This window comes from Mastigoproctus giganteus, chromosome 11 (assembly GCF_048544385.1).
Source record: "Mastigoproctus giganteus isolate SK-2022 chromosome 11, ASM4854438v1, whole genome shotgun sequence".
NCBI lineage: Eukaryota > Metazoa > Arthropoda > Arachnida > Uropygi > Thelyphonidae > Mastigoproctus > Mastigoproctus giganteus.
This window is the reverse complement of record NC_143585.1, coordinates 95,438,925-95,465,216: the sequence shown is the minus strand read 5'-3', so window position 1 is coordinate 95,465,216 and position 26,292 is coordinate 95,438,925. Positions and strand designations below refer to the sequence as shown.

General features: G+C 39.2%; 1 protein-coding gene across 1 annotated transcript in view; it reads left to right on the top strand.

Annotated features, from left to right (window-relative positions):
* Positions 1–12,502, top strand: part of LOC150078276 (potassium channel subfamily K member 18-like) — a 113,157-nt gene extending 100,655 nt beyond the window's left edge. Inside the window, exons 2-3 of the mRNA XM_090384945.1 lie at positions 8,293–8,513; positions 9,801–12,502. Coding sequence (XP_090241071.1) covers positions 8,293–8,513; positions 9,801–10,580 — 1,001 coding nt within the window. The 3' untranslated portion in view covers positions 10,581–12,502. The remainder of the gene's footprint in view (positions 1–8,292; positions 8,514–9,800) is intronic.
* The last annotated feature ends 13,790 nt before the right edge of the window (positions 12,503–26,292 follow it).

Here is a 26,292-nt window from a genome sequence, read left to right as displayed (position 1 = left end):
AAACTTTTTTAGTTTAAACAGGATCCGAAAATTTGGGACTCCCGTGTCCGTACATCAAGACGAGAAGAAGTAGTCCTTTCAAGAGCTAGAATAGGTCATATCCATCTGACCGACCTCCATTTACTCACAGAGATGATCCACCACAGTGTCCACATTGTTCTATAAATCTGACTGTGAAACATATTCTGATTGACTGCCCCTACTATAAAGAAGACAGAACTTCAACCTTGCTATCACGGGTTAATCTTTGTAAACCAATAACTCTAGAAAATCTCATTGGTGACAATGCAAATATATCCGAATTTTTTAACTTCCACAAGCAAACTGGACTTTTTAATCATTACTGATTTCAAATTTTTTTCTGTCACAGATTAAATATTTCTCATTTTTTATATATATCCATTGGTGTTCAAAGAAAGTGCATTATCCCTTAAAATTGTAATTGTCGTTCGAATAACGTAAGTATATGGCAATATTTCTTACAGATTGCATCAGATAAGATTGGCACGCGTAGGTGATGACGTAATATTGCATCAGCTGTTACTTTCAGCTATAAGCACGCTCTGCAAGAGTTGCACTCATTCTTTGCTTGTGTCAGGATGGCGGTTTACATGCAGTTGGCACCACGAAGAAAGAGTGCTGTTGTTGGTGTACGTGAGGAAAGATGTTCTTCCCATCATACTGCTTATAGAGTGTCTTGTTATCAGTCGACAGTGAGTAGATTTCTTTCCATCTAAAGAATATTGGTTCTGATCATAGGAAAAAAAGGAAGCGGACTCAAACGGGTTTCTACGCCAAAACAGGACCACGTTTTGAAGCCTTATGCCTTAAAAACTGTAAAGCTTCTTCTTCTGAGCTGAAAAGAGAATGGGAAGAACAGAAAGGAGTGGTAGCAAATGCAGTAACAGTCAGAAGACGCCCCTTCAAAAATAGACTTGTAGCCCGTCATCCTAAGAAGAAGCCCCTCCTCACACAAAAAAATGAAAAGGTCCCGATTAATTTGGTGTAAGGAGAATGTCAAATGAGCAGTTGAGCAGTGGACGTCAATTATTTTCTCCGATGAGAAGTAATTCCACCTGCATGGCTCTGATGGGAGACAAACGATTCGCCGTAGACGTGGTGAAGAATACCATCCAGACTGTATGGTGTCTACAGTGAAATTCCCTACCAGCCAAATGATATGGGGGGGGGGGCATTTCATATCGCGGAGTAGGTCACCTGCAGTTTATAAAAGGTTCCGTAAATGCGAATGAATACCTGGCTATATTGGAAGGCAAATTGCTGCCAACCATTAGAGACCATTTCAACCTGCCAAGTAACTGGATCTTTCAGGATGACTCTGCTCCTTGTCATCGGGCGAAAAGTGTAAGTAGGCACTTCTTTAGTTAGTTTGGCTTCATTTGTACATTAGAGATTTGACAGTAATGTGTTTACATTCATTACAGGTGAAAATATGGTTGGAAGAATGGTCCATTACAACTGTTAGCTGGCCAGGAAACAGCCCGGACCTGAATCCTATTGAGAACTGTTGGCATCGTGCGTGATCTGCAGTTGCCAGAAAGAAACCAAAGACCCTTCGTGAACTTCAGGAAGCCATGATTAGTGTTTGGAACCACGAACTATCAGTTGATTATCTTCAGAAATTGATCTTGTCAATGCCTCGACGGTGTGCTGCTGTCATCAGGGCCAGAGGCGGTTCAACTAAATATTAGTTTGCACTTGATGAACTGTTCATTTTGTTTTCCATTTAAAATGATAAACTGAAGTAAATTGAGGGCTTCTGATAAACATTTCAGCCATAATTGTCGTGTTTACCAAAACTGTTGTATAAAGGTTGCAAATGCTCACGTTGGAATATTTTGAGATCACCTGTCAAATATTACTTAGCTTTGCCTTAACTATTAATAAATATCTTTCGTTTATATTTCTATTTGGGATGCTAGTCATTAATGTAACATACCATCGCGAAAAAGGGTTAGAAATGTGAAATTCCTAGGTGATGCACTTTCTTTCAATACCAGTATATATATATATATATATATATATATATATATATATATATAAATAATACATGAATTGGCGCATTATAGCCATAGCAGCTTATGCGCCATTAAACCTCCCATAACAACCAACAATCGAGTAATTAGCCTGTCCTGATGTTGACTGTAGAAGCCAGCATCCTTTTAGCAGGGATGGCAAACTGCAGATAACCTTCAGTTAATCTGCATAGCTAATTGCTAATAGAATTCTGTAATTTGAAGTTGATGGAGAGAGAAAGTTAACTGTGACTTTCCAAACTGCATTAATTGACCACAGCCTGAAGCGCAGGGTTTTAAAAGCTTTTCATTTGATTTTAACTCTCGAATAACTAACTATTAGAACACGCAATTTTCTGACACTGATTCATCGTGTAGTCAGTTATCTGCGCATTTATCTAAAACAGCTCATTCAACTACGTACAGTAGATATTTGGGTCTAACCCCCTCTTTCTGCCTCTCCCAAAGTTATCATATTTCCTATTTTCTCCAGCCTTCCTGGTCTCTATTTATTACCTAAAATATTTCGGAGAAGCTTCCACAAAAATAGCTAGCAAGTGTATCTGTTCCTCGTTGATGCGACTGCCACTAGCATAATGAGGGTAAAAAGCTAACAGTTTTTTCATTTGGGGGGGGAGGGGACTCTCTAATTAACTACGACAAGGATTTTGACTCTCCAAACACTTAGGCACGAAGCCAACCTGACACGAACTTCAACTGACATTCATGGGACAGTTTACAACCCCAAAACTGCCACCCAGAGAATTATCACCTGGTCCACAGTGAAGGGATGGTAGCCTTTTGGCAGGGAAGACTGCCTATTACATTAAATGACTTGTTTGTGTTCTGCTTCGGATATTTTCCAAGACGGAATTGTAGGCTGATATCTCATATTTATCATCGGAGACAGCCCACGATACCTGAAGAAGATATATAAGAAATGAAGCCTCTGCAGATACACCTGCATCAATTTCATCTTCTTAAGTATGTCACAAAACATAATTAACACAAGAATAATCCCAAAATAAAATATAAATAAAAGAACATGCATATAAAATACTGGTAGGTAGATATAGGCCTTCAACTTTGCTCATCGCAGAGGTGGAGTTAATATGCATTTCTAATGGAATTCCATGGACTGACAAGTTATCAGAATTCAACTTGTCAGCCCATGGAGTCAGAATTCATCCGCTTGTCAGAAAAAAGGAAAAGAGAGATTCGTGTGGTGAGAGCAGACTTCTGCCTTACTTTCTTGAGGAGTTTCTCCACCTCTGATTTTAAAAAGAAAATTAAGGAAAACATTTTACTACAGGAAAAAAATAATATTCTATCACTGTGCTTTGAGACATAGTATCCCCCCTGGAAGAACAGTTGATCTTTATTAAAAATTCAATGTATTGGCTGAAGCTATTCTTAAACATTCGCAATATCATATAATTAGATGTAAATGTTGGTAATGACTATAGTTCCTCATTGGCATCTGTAACCAAGGAATTATCTTCACTCAGGTCTAGGAATAATTACAAGTTAAAGCTATTAATGTGTCCAAGCGAAAGTTTAGCCATTTCAAGCTGAAGGGTCGGTCATTAGCAATTTCAATTCAGAAGCGCCAACTGAGATCTTCCCCTGTGTTGAGGCGAGAACCGTTGCCACGGTAACAGCATCTCTACTAATAAAAGATTCAATTAAGGAAATATTGGAGAAGCAGAGACAGTCACGCAGGTAAATCGGAGGAAACCGCTACGTTCGCAACCGAAATCCCAAACTCCTGTAACGTCGCAGCACGTGTCCAGTCCGGAGAAGAGTGATTAATATGCACAACTCATCACTCGACTTCCTGGGAAAATAAGCAGCGATGCTAATTCCTTCCGGGTTGCTATATCGGGCTCGTAGTCCTCCAGTCTTTCGGTGGTCCTCGCTATAGAAGACTATTACGGTGGTGCATTCACATTTCCGCTGTATTATCGCGTGCTCCGTAGGAGGGACCAACTACGCGCCATCAGACGTGCTAAATTTGTATGATCTGTCACACATGCCAATATTGATGCCACAGCGGAAGAGCGAGGATCATTTTTTTTTTATCGCTTCTAACTTCTCCGCTTGTGGTGTGTGTGTGGGTGAGGAGATCATGCTGTCGATATAGAGAAGAAGAAGGTCTTTGCACAAGCAGCAGAAGTCAATGTAAATTACAAAAACGAATTAATTCAATATCCCAATAATATTAATTGTGTAGGAGGAAAACAAAAGTTATTTTCAATCCTTGCTAGCACCAAAAGACGTTTTAACAGAAGTGATATTTTCTCCAACGACGTTTCTCCCAGTCCCAAAACAGTTTTCTTTTGAAGCATCGTTAAAAGGTCGATTATCCCTCTATTTCCTCCCCATACACAGTGGACAGAGCTAAAGACAACCAAACGAATAGCAAACTTTTCCAGTTGAAACAAGACCCAAAATTCTGGTACTCCAGTAATCAGACAGTGAAATGGAAAGAAGTGGTACTCGCGCGAATAAGAATAGGACATGCCCATCTGATTCACCTCAATCTACTCACGGACGATGAGTCTCCTCAGTGTCCATACTGCTCAGAACATCTGACAGTCAAACATATTTTGATTGATCCATACTATCAACAACATCGAACATCAATACTTCAAAATCTGGCTAATCTTCAGTTCTCGAAGATTAGCCAGATTTTTGGAGGCAAATATTAATGAACTCTTCTGTTTTTAGAAACAAATTGGAGTGTACAATCTTTTATGAATGGTTTCTGAACTAAAATGGAATTCAGCAGGCTTTATATCACGCTTTCTTTCATGAAAATTCTCACATAGTCTTATAGAGTTGATTGAATAGCAAAAGATTACAGCTGATGATTCTGGTGTCTGAACATTTATATTCAAATAAACCTTTATTTCTTGAACAAGGTGTATTTGTCTACTTGTGGAAGGAAAATTGGAGAATCTTAGAGGAAAATTTATCCACAACCGCCTAAGATTGACTAGCTCAATACCGAACAAAAACATTCCCTTTCCGAAATAATAATTTCGAATTATATTCAGTGATCTGATAATGATCAGTGAATTTATCAGAACTCTGATCATGATCACAACCCTGAGAAGGCAATGCAGAAGCTCTATCAGAAGGTTCTGTTGGTGTTACTGACCCCAGAGTTCAACTGCCGCTCTAAAAACCACCGAAATTAATACGTCATCCTTTGAAGTGAATAAATAAACAGAAGAAGCGCGTTAGAAAGAAAAGGTCGTGGTATTTAACGTAGTACAAAGCTAATAATAAATCAGAGTGAAAAACTACAGAGTCCTTCGCTGATGATTGACATAAAAGAAGTGAAACGCACTTTCTGGGCAAACACACTCTTAACTGTTCCCTAATAATATATCAGTACCTCACGATGTATTTATATGCGCGCACTTGTTTTAACATCTGTTGCTCTCCGGCTCACCTTTCAAATACCCATAATTACCCGCGCTAAAACAACCTATTCGTCAACTCTAGTTGGTTCTGCATGAAGCACGCGACTTCTACCTTTGTTATTTCTCTCAGAAAGAAGTTCAAAGATCCCGTTTGGTGGGCGACCTTTGAAATATCGTCTGCATACAACAACAGCGAATGAGGTGTCCTGACGGTGAACATCTAAGGGAGTCTATTTTCGGAAACGTAATAAAGTCTTCTGGAGAATGAGCCAGCTTCTTTAATGTGGTTGGAATTAACAGTCTCAGGGGTGAATATCCTTTCTCAGAACGATTGTAGGATGCTGACACGCTGGGACGCACGTGGCAGGCCATCCACTGAGGTTGCGCATCTGCAAAATGTAAAATTATGCAATAATGCTATAAGTATACTGAACAAACACAGAGTAACGTTAAGTATTGCGCGGAGTACGAAAATATAAAGAGCTTTAAACAATGTTCTTCTGTTTAATCCCACATTGATGTGTGAGAGAACTTGGCAGTTGAGAATTTGTATTCAATAAGAGTAAATAAGAATCCGACTCTGAATATACGCTGGCCTCTTTGTTTTTCTTTCCACTTTTTTCCCTTTTCTAGATTTATGGCTATTCAGCCTTTGACGCTAACAAATTTCCAGATAACCGAATCTATGGAGGAGAGCGAGAAGAAGGATGACATTAAAGGAGCCAGTGACAGATCATAAATGGTGCACTTGACTACGTTATGGCAACGTGCTCAGGATCATGTAGCTCAGGTGTCCTTGTAGCGTCAATCATCCTTGTCCTCTTCGTGGAACGATGCTACGGTTGATGCCAACGACTTCCAAGAAGGCGGGACTCTTTAAACACCCTTGGAACCGATAACGCAATATTCTGAGAAATGCACGTATGATTTATATCCATCTCTGAACTGTCCTCTGATGTTATATCATTACCTCTCAAGAGATGGCGCCACATGTGGTGTGATATTTTGGTACAGTTGCATACAGGGACGGCCCGCCCATGGAGGCAAACTGGGCAGTTGCCTAGGACGCCAAATTGGAGGGGTAAAATATAATTTTGAAATTAAAATGAAAAAGATTAAAGAATATACAAACTTAATAACAAAGCCTTAATTTCAGTTCTAAGGAAATACGAATTGTAATTCATTTCTGAAACTATTAATATATTAAATCTTTTAATTCTGTAAACGAAATTCTTTCTTAATTTGCGAATCCTCAGGCTACGCATGCCTTTTGAGTTTGAGGAATTGAAGATGTCGAGTCCATATTTCGTCTTAAAGCAAGACTTCATGGTTTATCTAGGGCACAAGTTTACGGTTGCTGATCTAGTGCTGCCCCTGATTGCTTCTGTAATTTCATAGTATGTAGAGCTTATAATGAGATGAGTGGTCTTCTGGTCATTCAAGATTCGTTAATCTTAAATGATTTCACTACTGTAATTCTGTGCTGGTTGCCGTACAATTAATTAAATCCTTTTTAAAATTCGAAGTCTAGTTAAGGTATACAACCCTACCAACAATGTATGGGGCATCTCTCTCCAATCATTAGAAGAAAATGCAATCCAAGAGCTCTACTGACCAGCCCACCAGCCCAATTCTAGGCCTGAATCCGATGGAACATCTTTGAGATAAAATGGGTACGCCCCTCTTCATTAGGAGCTACCCAGAAGTGTTCCACGATATCGATGTTGCTATTGAGACCAAAGATGGGTCTGCGGATTATTAATTTGTACATTAAAACTGGTGTTTTAAGAAACATGAGTGTCCTAATACTTTTGGAAGGGTAGTATCTGACGCATTTAATGACTAGAAATCTTAGAGTTTCTGTTCTTGATCATACCACACTTCATTAACTTTATTATTATTATTTTCTTCTATTTTTTAATGAATTACAAAGTGCAAACGATAACTTATCACTCTCCTAATTTTTCGTCTGCCACTCTGCGTAATCTGCTTATCGTGAACTCTTCAAAACACGTAATGAAAACATGGCAGAAAGCCAAATGATGGTCATACATTCCCCTGCCTTTGTAAAACTACACGAATATATTATCCTATACCTTATTTTTTACAAGGCGTTTAAAGTGAATAAAACAACCCCGACATGGGGACAAAATAACAAAGCAGAACAGAACTATCACGATTAAAAGCAATCTTACGAACAGTTGTACCATTGTAGTTGGCTAATTAGTTGATAAATATGACTTTGGCACGTCCTATGATTACTAGAGAAACGAAGTTCTTGCACAATAATTGATTTCGCAACATTTAATGGCGTTACCGACAGTTCCCTAGAAGATGAGGTGATTAAAAGAGATCTGAATGCCAGCCAAGCTATTTAAAAGCCAATGAACGAGTAACAGCCCTCTTGCTAAGTCATAGTGAAATTCTTTGTTACCGTCTTTGTTGAGCAAACAATGGCTTTTGTATGCGCGTGATCAGCTGCTCACCCAAGTGAATGGAAAGAAAGAGCCTTTTGAAGTGTCAAATGGCACGTCCTTGCAAACGAATAAGTCGATGCACGCCAATAAACTCTTAATTTCTAATACAAAAGCCCTGAACGAGTTTGGTGTAGGAACCATTAAGGATAACTCGCATCAGACAATGGGAATTTATTGAAATAAAGTGAAGGATCGGTCGTGTAATCTCTGTGAAATATAATTCACTCCACAACGATTTTTTGTGTTGTTTTTGTAATTTATTTGTTTTTTACGAAATTTTTTCGTGTTTATCTTTCCTATAATTTCGTTTATTTTTTTGAACCTCATTGAGTCTGTATCTTTTTGCAGGGTATGGTAACATCTATCCACACACGGATGCTGGAAGAGCCGTAACAATAGCATATGCCTTCATAGGCATCCCATTCTTGCTGATGGTGTTGGCCGACTTGGGCAAGCTCTTCACCAGAGCCATCAAGTTCATTTTCTACTACATCCGTCTTTTCTCCCACACAGGAAAATGTCGCAAAGTTCGTAAAGTAGGCCGAAGAGCTACTGGAGTTCCATTACAGGTAAGAGCGACATTCTGCCGTTGAAAGTGCAATTTAGATCAATTGGGTTCAATTAAAATTTAGAGAGTTCCAGGTCATTAAGTAAAACGTATCAGGTCCACCGCCAAGGTTGATGCTAATATATTATAGTGGCGAAAAGCCCAAAAGGAAATTTCACTCTTCTTCATCAGTAAGGGTTTGGAAGGATTGGCTGTCCAACTCCAAAGAATATTTTTCTAGTCCTCAGGGTCTTACTTCAGTCCATTCAAAGTAGACGGGTCTCTTCTGCGAGCTTTACTGTTGGATGACTCACGAATAAAAATCTGGAGGCAACAAAATAAATGCACGTTCTTCTCTGGAAAAACTCATCATTTACACACCGAGCTCATAAATCTTGTGCTATTCCTCAAATACCATTGCTCTCACAATCAAATTGCCCACTGTTACATGTTTTAAAAATAACTCACTCTGTGTCCAATGATGTCGTGTGGTCCGTTGCCATAGTTACCTCAATATTAACCAACAGATGGATAACTCTGCATTTACTGTACATGAAAAGTCCTATAAGGACTTTTCGAACACTATGTTGTTTTCATTTGCACACACTTTAATGTCACACCAGTAGAGTTACTTTTAATGTCACCTCGGCCTCTTTCAGATTACGAGGTTCGGTGAGGAAAAAAATCCAAAACAGCCCAAGTGATAAATGATTACATCTTGTGAAGATTCTTCTGGTAATTTTTACTCCAATAACTTCTTTGATATTTAGTACATTGTCTAATTACAGCGGCATTTATCATTTATCAGCGAGGATTAACCCGCTGTTCCTGGCTGGCTATGTGCGAACCGCTTATCTGCAGATGCAGTACTTTGACACCACACTCCAATGATCTGTATGAGTGTGGGGTCATAATTTCCTTCTATTCAAATAAAAATTTTGGGATGTACCTGATATTTAAGATGAGTCTGTTCCTTCTTCAGTTGTACTCTTGCCTTTGAAGAATCCAGGATAATCGTACCCTTCGGTCAAACTAAGAGCATGACTCGTAGTCCAGTTTTCCATTTGTCAAATTCCAGAAAAACTAGAATCACATTTTCCTTATTTGAGATTTTATATGAGACACTTTAACCAGAGCTTACGAAACATGCAATTTTTTATCCCTTTGTGCCAAGTAAAAGTTTCAGATAGCTTCCCGTATCTCTTTATTCTGAAAGAGCCTGAATTTGTTCTGATTTTCATTATTTTTTGATTGAACTTATTGATCACAAACTCAATTAGTAGACTAATCCTTTCTTATTTCGTTCTAGTACATGAACTTCGCCTGGAGGAACATGCCGTATATCCCGTATGTTATCAGCAAAAAGCGTGGAACTGCAGACATTACTAATCCCGATGACCCTGAAGCTGGAAACAACAACGAGAAGGAAGTGAAAGACGGAAAGCACAATGACATTAGCGAAAAGGATAAAAACGAGAAGGATAAGAAAGATAAGAAAGAAAAAGAAGTCGAAGAAGAATCTGAAATAGTATCCTTCGGCAGCCCACAGTCCGATGATGTGGACGATGAATTTAACCTTCCCGTCTCCTTGGCCATCCTCATGCTGTTTCTCTACATGATGCTGGGAGCTGGGATTTTCACCCTTTGGGAGGAATGGACCTTCTTCGAAGCCTTCTACTTCGTCTTTGTGTCCATGAGTACCATTGGGTTTGGCGATCTCGTTCCTAACCATCCCATGTATATGATGGCCACGTTCATCTACCTGCTTTTTGGACTCGCACTCACCTCCATGTGTATCAACGTCGTCCAGGAGAAACTATCCGATACATTTGAGAAGGCCAAGCTGCGTATCGGTACCACCATGGGACTCGATGCCAGCATATTCATGCAACAGAGTTTGGAACCGGAGCCAGAAGACACAGACGAGACAGATGCACAAGGGAAGAAGAGTCTTAAAGCAAGAAGGGGTTCCAAGGCGGCAAAGGGTAAAGCCAGTGAGGAAGATACGAAAGATAAGGATGAAAAGAAACGAGTTACTAATGATCTTAAGCCGATCGAAGAAGAAAAATCAGAAAATAAAGACACTTGAGTTACTCGTTGGATTCATCCCCAAGATGAATAAGGAACAGTATGATCCGTGCCATAAGAATGCACTCCACACACACACGCGTGAAAGGGATTGCAAGGCCTTTCGCTGAACAGATAAATCGAACGGCTTAAATGCGCAGTAAACTTCTAAACAAAAAAAAAAAATTAAAACTGGTCTGTCAGCGAAGGCAAACATTGGGTCGACGCTAGATGCTCGGAACAGAAAAATAGTCGCCTGCAACCGCTTTGTAGTTTATAGAAGGAGAGAGAATAACAGAAAGAAGTTGTTAACTGAAGTACAAAATGACTTAGTTACTAAACTACAAAATGGTTTTGTTACCATTTCCTTTTTATGCTGCGTAGATACCTCTTGTACAGTTATTAAGAACGAGTTCCTGAAAACCGTTCTCGAAAATGCTAATTCTATCTGTCTGTTACAGAAGTATAATACTGTATACGAATCACAGCAGATACCAATAGAGAACCGATTACACTGAGTGGCCACTTTATTAGTACACGTACCTAATAGGAGTAAGTTGCCCTTCAGCCTAGATTCTTTGTGGTATGGACTTGGTGAAGTGTCGAAGCTTGCCACTGGGAAGCTAGTCCATGTTAACTCAATTGCTTCCTACAGATAGTTGTTATAGCTTGGATGGTTGCGGATCTCTACTCCGTAGCCGAGTGATCAAGCAGGAGTACAATAGCACACGCTCTTTGAGTAGATGGGATTCAAGCCAATGATTGTTAAATACGGTCGATCTTCCAACCCGCACTAGACCAGCGTGACAGATTATGGTCCATGTCCTCAACATGAATCGTTGAGGAGGCTTCCATCCTGCAGTATGTTGATAATGACTGCAGTTTACCTTTTACTCCGAAGAACTCGTTCCACCCACATGTGTTCAATTGAATTGTGATCTGGTGAGCTACAACAACAGGCTTACTTTACTCTTATGTTCCTGGAACCAGTTCTGTACAATTTTGGTTTTTTGACATGGCAAATTATCCTGTTAAAAGAACTTATTCTTAATGATACGCTGCAGCCATGAAGGGATACTTCTTATCAGAAACAATTTTAAGATAACTTGTGGATAGCCTGTTTCATATCATGCTGTACGAACACATAATTCAATTATCGAAGAAACTCCATTTCATAAAAAGAGTAGTTGTACCTAATAAAGTGGCTACTCAGTGTAGATAGCAAAAAGCCTTACGCAATGGGTTCAAGCCATCAGAAATTTACTGAACCATCCCATCCTCTCTTTCTCTCTCTCTCTCTCCTTACTAGTATGCTTCTCCCAACCACCATGCCTTAAAAGTTATGTTCAACTATGATTGAGTGGTTATTCTATCGACGCACTTCGGTGAGCCCTACTCGATTTATGTATGTATATAAATATTGAATCACTGTCTCTAAATGGTCAGTGTTCCATGTTCTATCTGTGATATGTCGGTGAATATGTATGCGTATTTGTGGAAGTACTGCAATTGTTATCTAATCTGTACACATTGGCTTGTTCAGGATTTTAACTGCTTCTTTAGATAGTTAGGATTGTAAATGGTTTTCATGAGCTGGCTAGTAGATTAGATTATCCTAGATGTAGGCTTCTTTAAGGAATAGCTATTACTAATTATGATTTTTTATGACTTCAAAATGACACCCCCCCTCCGATTATCTGATTTTTGTTAATTTTTTGTTGGATATGTTAAATATTTGTTAATGACAAAATAATTGTTATCGTTGACTTTAAATAAGAGCTTATTATCAAGTATTAATCGCACTGCAGTCATTGTTGAAATTCATAGACATAGCGTGCATTTTATAATTAACCAACTTCGAATTCTCACACTAGATGGCAGCACAAGCATTTATTGTGGACGTTCTAAAATAAACGGTGAGTGATTCAATTATTATTTTGTCTTTTTTTTTTTTTTTTTTTTGACGTTTTGATTTGTTAATGTAGAACTCTGCTAGCTGACGTTATCAATCAGACTCTATTTTAACAATTTTTACCTGTTAATTTAGCTATATTATGTGCTGGGTAAAGAATAAATAGTATGAGTAGCGAAGGTATCATTGGAATTCCTGTTTCCAATCAATGTCTATTTTTCGACTCATTTCATGTATTAATTAATGTATCAACGTTTTATATGAATAAAGAATATACTAATCGTTTTTAGACTTCGTTAATATACACAAGTCCTTACTTCATTGTTGAAAGACAAGAAATACCTTTAAAAATATATATATTATTTATTTATTATTACTATTATTATTATTATTATTTTGTCTTGTTTCGTTTATCCATTGAAATAGTTGTAGTAGTAGTAGATGTGAAATCATAGACGTTGCTGGAGAAGAAGGAGGGGAATATTATCACTAATATCACTCATTCTTCAGTTATAATATTCCAGGAGGAATATTACAACTCAAGAATGTAAAATATTCTAATAAGAATATTATTATAAATAATATTTTTATTGAATATTATTATAAATAATATTTCTTTGACTATTATTATAAATATTATTTTATTGAATATTATTATAAATAATATTTTATAGATTATTATTATTATTATAAATAATATTGTAATATTCCAATAGGAATATAATATTTCCCCTGAAATATTATCACTCATATATTTTAGATATATACAGTACATATATATTTTTATAAAACTCAAAAACGAAAGGTATTATAACTTATATTTAGTGCTGTGCATGAGTTGAAGGTTGCGAAGAGAGACGATATTTGTTGATGTTAGTTTTGAATTTCTGTAGATTGTAATTTTCAGGAAATATATGCGAAAGATGGTTATTCCAGAAAATGGAAGTTTAAAGGATAAATGGGGAAGAGGAAAAGTTGGTTCTCTGAGTTTGAATTAGTAAATGGACGCTGACTGGTTGTGACACTTGTTTAGACTGGTTCGAAAGAGAGAGAGAGAGAGAGAGAGAGAGAGAGAGAGGAGGAACTACAGAAGCCAACTCAGAAGAACAGTGGAATGCAGCAATGTGTTATCATCAGCAAAACTATGGATAGGATTCCCAGTCAGTGGAAGATAGTTATTAATACACAAGAGGAAAGAGGTGGGAGAAAGAACTTAACCTTGGTATACACCACTATTAGTGGAAAAGGTAGAAGACAGAGACCGTATACCATTCGCACAGCGAGCGGTCAGAATTAGCATTGCTCTTAACATTTCTATCATTCCAGAGGGAAGCTGGAATGATAGAAATGTTAAGAGCAACTGCTTGAGTTTCACCATACTTTCCTGTTGAATATGTTTATAGATGGGTAGCATAAGCCAAAATAACACCAGTAGATCGACAATGACGGCATCCGTGCTGTGATAACTGATCAGATAGAAAGTTTCGAGATAGTTTATGAGTTGGCGGTTAATGGATTTCTCCATTCCTTTGGAAAGAGTACAGGTAAGTGCAAGGGGGACGATAATTGGATGGGAGGGACTTGTTATCCTTTTTAGGAGCTGGCTGGATATGAGCAAATTTCCAAGGAGGAAAAGCAGCAGCGGAATATGAAAGCGTGCTAAGGAGACGCAGAACTGGAGCAAACGCTGGAGCACAGATTTTGAGAACAAGTGGAGATTTGTCATCAATGTCTGGAGCTTTCTTGGTATCTAACATTGTTCTTTTCTTCTCCCCGTCATCGTTTTGACGGACGACAGAAAGCCACAGAAGAGGTGGTTTAACAAGATCGTCACAAGCGTGAAGTCAAGTAGGATGCTAGTAAGTCAGCTTTATCTTTAGCTGAGGAAGCAACAGAACCATTAGGTTTTAGCCGAAGTGGGAGTTATAGATAAGCAAATTTTGCGGCCAATAGCTTTTTCAAGAGACCAAAATGCTCGATTACCGTTTGGGCAAGAAGGAAATTTTTCATTCTTAGCCTGTTCAAAATCTGGTTTGGACTGATAAATAACTGCTTTAATTTGTGGCAAGTTTCGGTGTAGGCAGAAAATGAACCTGGAAATTTGGATGCGAGCCAATTGTGACATGAAACATTCTTATCTTGAACAGCCTTAGGACATTTATTGGAAAACCAGAGTTTGGGCCCCGGTTGTCAAGCGTTCCGTGGCCAAACGATCACAGTGCGTTTTTTAAAGCGAGCTATCTAAAGAGCTTTTGCCATTGTATATATTCTGTTTATTTCTGAATACCATTTTCCTCGTTTTATATTTCAGTAGCTCTTTCGTTCTACAAGAAGTAGGCAAAGGCCCAGAAATGCAAGAAACCTTTCTGTTTCTTTTTCTTTATCACTAATACAACTAATAGCCGCTTGGTCACCTCGTAGCACTGCTCCTGCCTCCCCGTGGCGGAGCCGGTAACCTAGGTGGTAAAGACAAACCTCCAGGGCTAAAAGGAGCCGACATGGATATAAGTCTCTCCACCTTAACTATCCACCGACAGAGCCCTCGAGCTCAAGATCAGAAATTCCTGACAACGACCATGACTCTAATCGTCCGAAGCGACTACGGACGGAAAATCAGAATAATGACGTGCCAGCATTTCTTATAATGCACTCATTATCCACGCAACCTGTTGGCAAACTATCACCTTTTCTTATACAGAAATGTTTAGAATCGGTTTGTGGATCTCCTAAAATGGTTAAGCGTCTCCAATCTGGAGACCTTCTAATTGAAACTTTTAAGACAACTCACTCAGAGAAGCTGTTAAAATTAACATCATTTAACAGTATTCCAGTGTCAGTTACGGCCCATAACGCTCTATACCTCTAGAGGCGTTATCAGCGAATGGGACTTGCTATCCGTGTCAGAAGAAAAGATAATACAAGAACTTAGGGAACAAAAAGTGACTCATGAGCGGAGAATAATGACCAAAAAAGACGGCAGCCTGCTACAAACCAGATCTATCATTTTAATATTTAGTACTCCGACTCTTCCATCTTCTGTTAAAGCAGGTTACAGTATTTAAATTGCAAGATTCGGCCCTACAACCCAAATCCCATTCGCTGCTTTAAGTGCCAGAAGTATGGCCATTTTCAGACGGCATGCCGAGGCGATGTTGTGTGTCCTATTTGTGGCTCTAAGGAGCATTCCCAAGGAGACTGTACAGCTTCCACTCCTACATGTCCTAACTGTAAAGGAAGCCATCCTGCATTTTCTAAAGCATGTGACCTTTGGAAAAGGCAAAAAAATCCAGAAATGTAATGTGGAGCATAAAGTCACATACCCTGAAGCAAGGAAGCAAATACTGTTAATCATGCCTAGCCGATACGCATCGGTCACTAAAAACAGCCGGTGGTCAATTGCAACTCAAACAGATGTCTCCATAGAACCAAACATTTCATTTGCCACCTGGGCCAAAACTATTCTAACGTGCAATAAAAAATCTACAGTTAATGAAACCAGCAACATGCCAATCAGTATCCCAACTGATGCCATCTCAATCTCGCCCGAAACAACAAAATCTGTTAGTGTTGAAAATCAAAACACAATGAAACCACGCTATAGCAACATGGAAATGGAGGTTCAGTCAGAAGACGAAGACACAGTACTAGAATTATATGCCAATGATACCATGGACACAGGACGCCCAACCTTTCCCAGAAATTAAAAATCAAAACAAAACAGACAGAAACCTCAGAAAAAACAGTCAGATCGATCTTCCTCAAATAAACCCAATCAATGAACAAATTCCTACAATGGAACTGCAGAGGATTACGCAGTAATATAAATGGCCTGAATGATTTACTCACACAAACTAACGCATTAGGAGTATGCTTACAGGAAACATTTTTATCACCAAAAGTTTCACTCAAATTCAAAAACTATACTATGTTTAGGCGAGACAGGGATTCTGACTCTTCTTCTCGTGGAGGGGTAGGTATTCTTGTCAAAGCTACCATACCATCAAGACATCTCCAACTAGAAACCTCCCTAGAAGTTGTAGCAGTTCGGATGGCAATGAGAATATCGTTAATCCTTGTATCTGTTTATATACCACCTAATTATCCTTGTTCCCAGACTGAACTTGACAACCTTTTAACACAACTGCCACCTCCTGTCTGTTTACTCGGTGATTTCAACGGTCACCATCCATTGTGGGGATCTTACACTATGGATAAGAGAGGCCAATTAATTGAAACATTCCTAGATAACCATAATCTGACTGTATTAAACACTGGCTCTCCAACTCATTTTCAATTACCTACAGGTACAATATCTGCCATAGACTTATCCATCTGTTCAGCATCTCTTTTTCCAAGTATGGAATGGTTGGTGTTGAATGATCCATTGCACAGTGACCATTTTCCCATCATCAGCTCAATTCAGACACAGGTCGTATCATGCCCTAAAGCTTGGAAATTCCACAAAGCAGACTGGAAAAACTACTCTACTTGTGTCCTACTCAACAAACAGTATGAACAGCAACAACATATTGATGACGTAACCGAACACATTACCAGTCATATATTATCGGCAGCCGAAATTTCCATTCCAATATCCATCCAGAGCAAGCGGGTACACCAAAACCAGTGGTGGAATCAAAATTGTTCCATAACGAAAGTAGAAAAAAATCCGTGCTTGGAACCAATTTCGCAAATTCCCCATTACCGCCAACCTTATAGTTTTCAAAAAATTGAGAGCAAAGCAAGACAAATTAGGAAAAAAGCAAAACGTGACTCCTATATTAACTTCGTCTGAACTATTAACAAAATACTGACACTCGGATTATCTGGAAAAAAATACAAGCTCTCAATGGAAAATTTCTACCGTTACAGTCTCCAATAATACATTGGAATGGGCAGAACCTATCCTCTCCTACTGTCTTCCCAAATGCTTTAGCAGAATCTTTCTATAAAATTTCCGCCTCTTCCACTTATGTGACTGCTTTTCAGTGAATTAAAACTAATGAAGAATGTGAAAAAATTGAATTTTTCAACTAATCTCTCACTTCCGTACAACCAGCCCTTTACTCTAGCTGAGCTCAAGTAATCCTTGTGCAAATCTCCGAATAGTGCATCAGGACCTGACGGCATTCACTACAGAATGCTTAAACATTGTGTGAAGCTGATCTGTACACACTATTGCTATTTTATAATAGGATCTTCTCAGAAAACACATACCCTCTCTCATGGCGTCATTCCTATATTTTTGTGCAGTACCAAAACAAGGAAAAGATACCTCTCTAGTTCAGAATTACAGACCAATATCATTGACAAGCTGTTTGGGCAAGGTCTTCGAAAGGATGGTACATAAGGAGCTCACCTAGATTCTAGACTCCCAAAATCTGCTTTCTGATCACCAATATGGCTTCCGCAAAAACAGGTCCACCCTAGATTTACTTGTCAAAATTGAATCCAACATAACGTAACCCTTCATCAGGAGACATCTAGTGATGGTCAACCTGGATATTCAGAAAGCATTCGACACCATATGGCGTCATGGTATTATCAAAGATATGCATCAGTTAGGGTTGAGAGGCTATCTCCCTCAAATTATTCAGAGCTTTTTAAAGTTACGTACCTTTCAAGTCAGATATAAAAACTTGCTATCAACATCTCACATTCAAGAAGAGCGTGTCCCACAGGGTTCCATACTGAGTCCAACTCTATTTGCAATTAGGGTCAACAATATAGTGGAAGATCTTCCAAAAACTATTGAAGTATATATGTATGCAGATGGCTTCACCATATCGTGCCAATCACAAAATATGAATACACTCGAAAGACTATATATAGAATAGAATAGAATCGTGGACTTTACGCAATGGATACCATCTTGCTGAACAGAAATCCACTACCACTCATTTCTGTAAACTCCGGTCACTTCATCCTGATCCTGAATTAAAGATAAAAAAAAAAAAAATGTGTCCGTTCCTCTTGTCAACACTGTCCGTTTTCTTGGCCTGATACTAGATAGAAAACTGAACTTTCAAGCACATGTGGCTTACCTTCGAACCATCTGCTTCAAGAAATTGAATATCCTTCCGTGTGTGTCATCCATGTCATGGAGCGCTAATCGGCATGCGCTTATTCATATCTATAGAGCTCTCATCAGATCCCGTTTGGACTAAGGTTCTCCAGTGTATGACTCTGCGAGGAAGAGTACTTTAGAGCGATTAAATACCATCCAGCACGGCCCCAAGTGCCAAGCGTTTTCCAAGTGATCAAGTGATTTAAAGTGATTCTAGAGTGCGCTTCTCAATTATACTAAGTTTACTATATTTATAGCGATCTTAATTTTTTAGTACCCCATAAGTAAGTTTTGCTAAAAGGATCTAGCAAACTAACAGAAAGGAAAGTCACCTTTCTTTTTTCTCTTATCTCAAACTAACCACCAACCCTACTAACTTATAGCAGCTGCTTGGTCACTTGGTGGCACTGCTCTTGCCTCCTCGTGGCGGGGCTGGAAACCTGGGAGTTGGAAGGTACGCTCCCAGGGCTAAAAGAGCAAATCATGAGTAGTAAAGTCACTACTTCCCAAGGGACTTCAGAAAAGATCCCACCAAATCGGCTTGATGAAGAACCAGAAAATACTGCCAAAAGGCAAAGAACAGACGGCTCCAAACCATCACCGATTCCTTTGTTCCTAATCATCCACTCCACTGGAGAGGAGACACTAGGAAAGAAATCCCCATTTTTCATCCAAAAAGTCTTGGAAGGACTAGCCGGAACACCAAAAACGGTCAGGCGACTCCGATCTGGGGATTTATTAGTCGAAACGTCTAGTACTAGACATTCAGAAAAGCTACTGAATGTATCAAACTTTGGAGGTATACCAGTAGTGGTCACCCCCCATAACACTTTAAACTCTTCTCGGGGAGTAATCTCCGAATGGGACCTCTTACACGTTACTGAAGAGGAAATCAGCAAAGAACTCCAAAATCAAGGAGTGACAAATGTAAGACGGATTTCTATTCGGAGAGATGGAAATGTAATACCTACCAAAACCTTAATCCTGACATTTAACACACCAAAAATCCCATGCACTGTAAAAGCAGGATATTTGAACTGCCAAGTAAAAGTATATATTCCAAATCCTTTGCGCTGTTTCAAGTGTCAACAATTTGGACACTCGCAAACAGCATGTAGAAACACACCGGCATGCGCTAAATGTGGATCCAAAGATCATCAGATTGATGAGTGCCCAGCCACAGCCCCAAAGTGTCCAAATTGTAAAGGAGAACATCCCGCATACGCCAGAGCATGTGATAGATGGAAAAAAGAAATACAGAAATACAAAACAGAGCACAATATTACATACCAAGAAGCAAGAAAAATGGTCCAGCCAACCATAACCAATAGACCAACATACGCACAAGTAACAACTAAATTTAAATCAGTGGAATGTCAAACTGAAATCTCAGTTCCTCCAAATGAATCTTTTTCTCCACAAGTCAAACACTTACTCCAAGCAAAGCAACAAGATAAACAAGAGAAAACAGTAAACACACCCATCTCAATCCCCTCAGATTCTCCAACCTCGCAACAGTGTAAGAGTAATAGCAGACCACAAAATCACGAACCTAACTCAGAATTTATGGAATTTGAGAAAACAGGAAAGATAGATGACGATACGTTGGAAATCCATGCCGAAGAATCAGAAGACGATATGGATACCGGAAAACCGATATTTCCCAAAAGAGACAGAGTAAGGACAGAAAAACAAAAGACAGTCACCCAACGAAAACAGCTCGAGGGGCTGAGCAAATATAAATAATGGATAAAATTATCCAGTGGAACTGTCGTGGATTACGTACTAATTTTGATGATGTACTGTATCTGATCACCCATTACACACCAATCTGTATATGTCTCCAGGAAACGTACCTCAAACAACAAGATACCCTGAATATCAGGAACTACTCAATGTATAGAAGAGGGCCCCGAGTGCCAAGCGATAGTGACAAGCGATTTTTCTCTGCGACTCATAAAGTGATCTTTGAAAGTGATATAGTTCTATTTTTTGTTGTACGATTTTCTCCTGTTTTGTTCACTTAAAGCGGTTCTTCACTTAAAAAGTCTTACGTAAGAACCCAGAAAGGGAATCTACCTTTCTTTCTTAGTATTTATATTAAATACTCACACTCTACTAACCTTAATATCCGCTTGGTCACTGGTGGCACTGCTCCTGCCTCCACGTGGCGGGGCTGGTAGTCTGGGAGAAGAAAGTACTTCTCCCAGGGCTAAAAGGAGTAAACATGGATACTAATGATTTCCCACGATTAGAGCCAAAGAGCTCGCAACAAGACAACCACGAAACTGATCATGACTTTTCATTGTCGAAAAGACTAAAAAAGGATGCAAACAAGCAGGAAGCTCCAGCTTTCCTGATCATCCATTCTCTGTCTTCACAATCTGTCAGCAAGCTTTCGCCTTTCATCATACAACGATGCCTTGTAAATGCAGCAGCATCTCCAAAAATGGTGAAACGCCTTCAATCTGGCGACTTGCTAATAGAGACCTCTCTTCCAAGACACTCTGACCTCCTGTTAAAACTTACATCTTTAAGTGGAATTCCAATCCAAGTCACTCCACACAACACCCTGAATTCTTCCAAGGGAGTGATCAGTGAATGGGACCTATTGAACGTTTCCGAGGAAGAAATAATTCAGGAACTAAAAGATCAAAATGTAACTCAGGCCAAGAGAATCATGATACGAAAAGACGGCATCTTAGTCCCAACCCGTAGCATAATTTTAACCTTTAGTTCGCCGAATCTACCATCCTCGGTTAAAGCAGGCTATTTAAACTGTCGTGTTCGGCCCTATATCCCGAACCCTCTGAGATGCTACAAATGTCAGAAATTTGGCCACTCCCAGACAGCATGCCGTGGAGATGCAACATGTCCAAACTGCGGATGCACAACTCACACTCAATCTGAATGCAAGGCACAAACTCCGCAGTGTCCTAATTGCAAGGGCAATCATCCAGCCTACTCCAAAGATTGTGATCTTTGGAAGTTAGGAAAAAAAATACAGAAATACAAGACAGAAAATAAAGTATCTTTTCAAGAAGCTAGAAGACAAGTAAAATCAAGTATTCCAAAAACTACTTATGCTTCGGCTGCCCATAGTTACAAATCAGTAGCATGTCAAACAGAAGTGTCAGTCTCTCCAGATAAATCGATCGCCGACTGGGCTCGATCCGTACTATCAACTCAGCCTACATCTGAATCACAGTTAGTGGACCAAAGTAATAATACGCCACTCACAATTCCAACTCAAAACCTAACCCACAATACAGTGGCAGAAAAAGTACATAAATCAGATAGTGTGGAGGTGAAACAACCAACAAGCATGGATACAGATGATATGCCCAACCAAGAAGATTTTCTTGAATTATATGCAGATGGAGACATGGAGGATAAAAATGATTCAGGACGCCCTTCTTTTCCTAGAAAAGAAAAATCTAAATCTGACCGTCACAAACAACCTACGCATAAAAAGCAGACAGATTCAGCTTCCTCTTACAAAACCAAATAATGGAACATATTATACAATGGAACTGTAGAGGTCTTCGCAGTAACCTAGATGATATATACGAATTAATTCATCACTATAAACCTCTTGCAATGTGCTTACAAGAAACTAATTTGACATCACTGGTCTCAGTCTCAATCAAAAATTACACTGTATTCAGGCAAGACAGGACTGTGTCTAATAACGCTCATGGCGGAGTAGCGATACTCGTGGATTCCTCCATCCCCGCCAGACGTATTCCCTTACGAACATCCTTAGAAGCTGTTGCCACGCGTGTTGTTAGTGGTATTACTTTGACATTGGCTTCCATTTATCTTCCGCCCAATCATCAATATACTATTCAGGAACTTGAAGATCTTGTTATGCAGTTACCATCACCGTTTTGTTTACTAGGAGACTTTAATGCACATCACCCATTATGGGGTTCCCCCACCTCAGACAGACGGGGTAAGCTGATCGAAACGTTGATTGATAGGCAGAATTTAACATTACTGAATACTGGGTCTCCTACATATGTGCATCTCCCTACTGGCTCAATATCTGCTATAGATCTTTCCATATGTTCCCCAATCCTCTTTCCAAGTATAGATTGGATACCTCTGAATGATCCTTATAGTAGTGACCATTATCCATTAATCTGCAAAATTCAAACATCCTGTTCCTACCCAATAGAAAGTCCAATTAAATGGAAATTTTCAAAGGCTGATTGGGAAAAATACAGATCGCACATCTCATTTGACAACGATATCATTCAGTCCGGTTCCATCAATAGCGTTACTGAGCATATCACAAATCAAATGCTGGCAGCTGCATCCGTCGCAGTTCCTCAATATCAAGCAAGTAATAGACGAAAATTAAATTACTGGTGGAATGAAGATTGCAATAATTCAAAAAAAGAGAAAAACAAAGCATGGAATCTTTTCCGCAAAAATCCTACCACCCCCAATCTTATTAACTATAAACGGCTCAGAGCTAAAGCTCGCTACATCAGACGCAAAGCAAAAAAAGAAACTTGGATTAAATTCGCCTCATCAGTTAATAAAAATACCGATATCAGATTAATCTGGAGAAAAATAAAATGTTTAAACAATAAATTTCCTCCTCTATCCACCCCGCTACTAAACTGGAATGGACAAGAACTCTCTAATCCCACAGATATATCAAATGCACTGGGAATTGTATTTTCTCTGTTGTCTTCTTGTAATGCTTATGATCAATCATTCCAAAAACGTAAAACCGTTGCAGAGAGATCCAAACTGAATTACGCTGACAATTCGGCTTTATCGTATAATCAGCCATTTACCATGTTCGAGCTACAGCAAGCTCTTACCAACTCAAGAAACAGTGCTGCTGGCCCTGATGGGTTATATTATGTAATGCTCCGAAATCTGGATCAAAGATCACTGTTTTCGCTGCTCATATTTTATAATCGAATATTTTCTGAACATACCCTCCCCAGCTCCTGGAGTCATTCTTATGTAATACCGATTGCAAAACCCGGTAAAGATCATTCGGTTCCTCAAAATTACAGACCGATATCCCTCACCAGCTGTCTCAGCAAAACTCTTGAGAAAATGATACATGGCCGTCTCACCTGGTTCCTCGAGTCTCAAAACTTGATAAATAAAGAACAATTTGGATTCCGGAAAAACCGATCCGCCTTGGATCTTATGATCAAAGCTGAGTCAAATATCAGAAATGCTTTCATCAAAAAGGAACATCTCGTCATGGTCTGTCTTGACGTTGAGAAAGCCTTTGACACTACGTGGCGTTTTGGAATCTTAAAGGATCTACATTCTCTTGGCCTGAGAGGTAATTTACCATATTTTATCCAAAATTTTCTTCAACGGAGATCCTTTCAAGTTCGTTATCGGGGAACCCTCTCTAAAATCTTTATCCAAGAAGAAGGAATTCCACAGGGATCTGTTCTCAGCGCTACCTTGTTTGCAATGAGAATAAACCATATAATTGAACTCATTCCGAAAACGGTGGATTCATACCTTTTCGCAGATGATCTCTCGATTTCCTGTCGTTCTCAAAACATGCATTACATTGAACGCCAACTTCAAATATCAATGAATCGCATCCTGACATGGATGACACAAAATGGTTATAGACTATCCAGCCAGAAATCTACTGCCATACACTTCTGCTCTAGACGCAATATGCATCCTGAACCTGAGCTGCAATTGAATAACCATCCTCTTCCCATAACTGACTGTACTCGTCTACTGGGATTGTTCTTTGACAATAAGTTAAATTTCCAAAAGCACATTGAACATCTCCGGACTACTTGTCAAAAAAAACTGAACATTCTCAGAGTCTTATCAGCCACAACATGGGGAGCAGATCGCCAAAGCCTGCTACATATATATAGATCCATAATCAGATCTCGACTGGACTACGGTGCCCCTGTCTTCGATTCTGCTAGGGAGAGCGCTTTATCTCGCCTCAATCCTATTCAACATTCAGCTCTCAGAACAGCACTAGGTGCGTTCAGAACATCTCCAGTGCAAAGCTTGTATGTTGAAGCTCATGAACCTCCCCTAAATATCAGGAGAAAGATGCTGCTGCTGAATTATGCAACCAAGATCCAAAGCCAGATGACCCATCCTAATTGGCCAATACTCTACAATCCACAGTTTATGACCTTATACAGAAACAAACCACAGACAGTTCGGCCTGCTGGTATTAGGTTAAAACAGCTAGCAGAAGATTGGGATGTACACTTCAATAAAATTTTACGAGATCCTATAGATCCTGAACCTCCATGGTCTGTCATCACACCATCTTGTGACAATTATTTCTACCAATGGGGTAAACACTCTCTATCAGATATTAATATCCAGCAGCTACACATAGCGCATACTCAACGTTATCCTGACTTCGCTAAAATTTATACAGATGGATCGAAGTCCGAGAGTGGATCAGGCGCAGCAGTAGTACTCCCAGATGCTACCATTTCTCTATCTCTCCCAACAGAGTGCAGTAGCTACACAACTGAATTATATGCCATAAAGCTTGCTATAGAAAGTATTTTCCATATGTCAATTCAAAAGAGCTTAATTTACACAGACTCGCAGAGTTCTTTATCAGCCTTGCAAAACAATTCCCCGTCTACTCACCCTCTATTAAAGCTCATTAGAACAGAGTTGATACGTCTGAGAGAGTGCCAACAAAAAGTTATTTTCTGCTGGATACCTGGTCATACTGGAATACCAGGAAATGAAATTGCGGATGATGCTGCCAAACATCCATCTAGAGCAGCCCCAACAAATTTCTTAATACCGTTTACTGATTATAAAATGAAGATCCGAAGTATATGTAAAGATCGATGGACTCTACAATGGCAAGCACAAATTCATAATAAACTTTTTCAAATTAAACCTGTACCAAAATTATGGGCCTCTAGCCTCATTACTAACAGACAAGAAGAAGTAATCCTAACCAGAGCCAGAATCGGTCATACTCATTTAACTCATTTGTTCCTCCTCTCAGGGAATGACCCTCCTGAGTGTAATCATTGTCATACACCACTTACAGTGAAACACATACTTCTAGAATGTACTCTGTATCGTAATGCTCGACTAATGTCATTCAGTTCTCTAGCAAGCTTAAAGGTACCATTGTCACTTAGCCATATCATAGGCGAAAAATCAAACATCGCAGAATTCTTCTCCTTCCTAAAACAAATAGGAATGTATAGCCGTTTCTAATTGCTTCTACATGAAACAAACAGGCAGTATGAACCACTTTTCTAAGTACAATATGGCCTAAGTAGCCATTGCACTTAAAACCCCATAAACAACAACAACAACAACAATATAGAAGAGACCGAATAACTCAAAGTATAACACATGGAGGAGTTGCTATATTAGTAAATGACAGAATACCAACACAACAGGTGCATTTAAATAGCCCATTAGAAGCGGTAGCAATTCGTACAATAGCAAGGTCCCTATTAACCATATGTTCATTATACATTCCACCAGGAGAAGATGTCTCTTATGAAGACCTAGACGCATTACTACAACAACTACCACCCCCAATTTGTCTGATGGGAGATATGAATGGACATAACCCTTTGTGGGGATGCTCCGACTACAACAGAAGAGGATGCATCATTGAACAACTGCTAGATAATCATAACCTCTTACTTCTTAACAGGGGTAACCACACTTACTTCCATTTTCCAACTCGGACCACCACAGCTATAGATCTTACCATATGTACCCCTACACTTTACA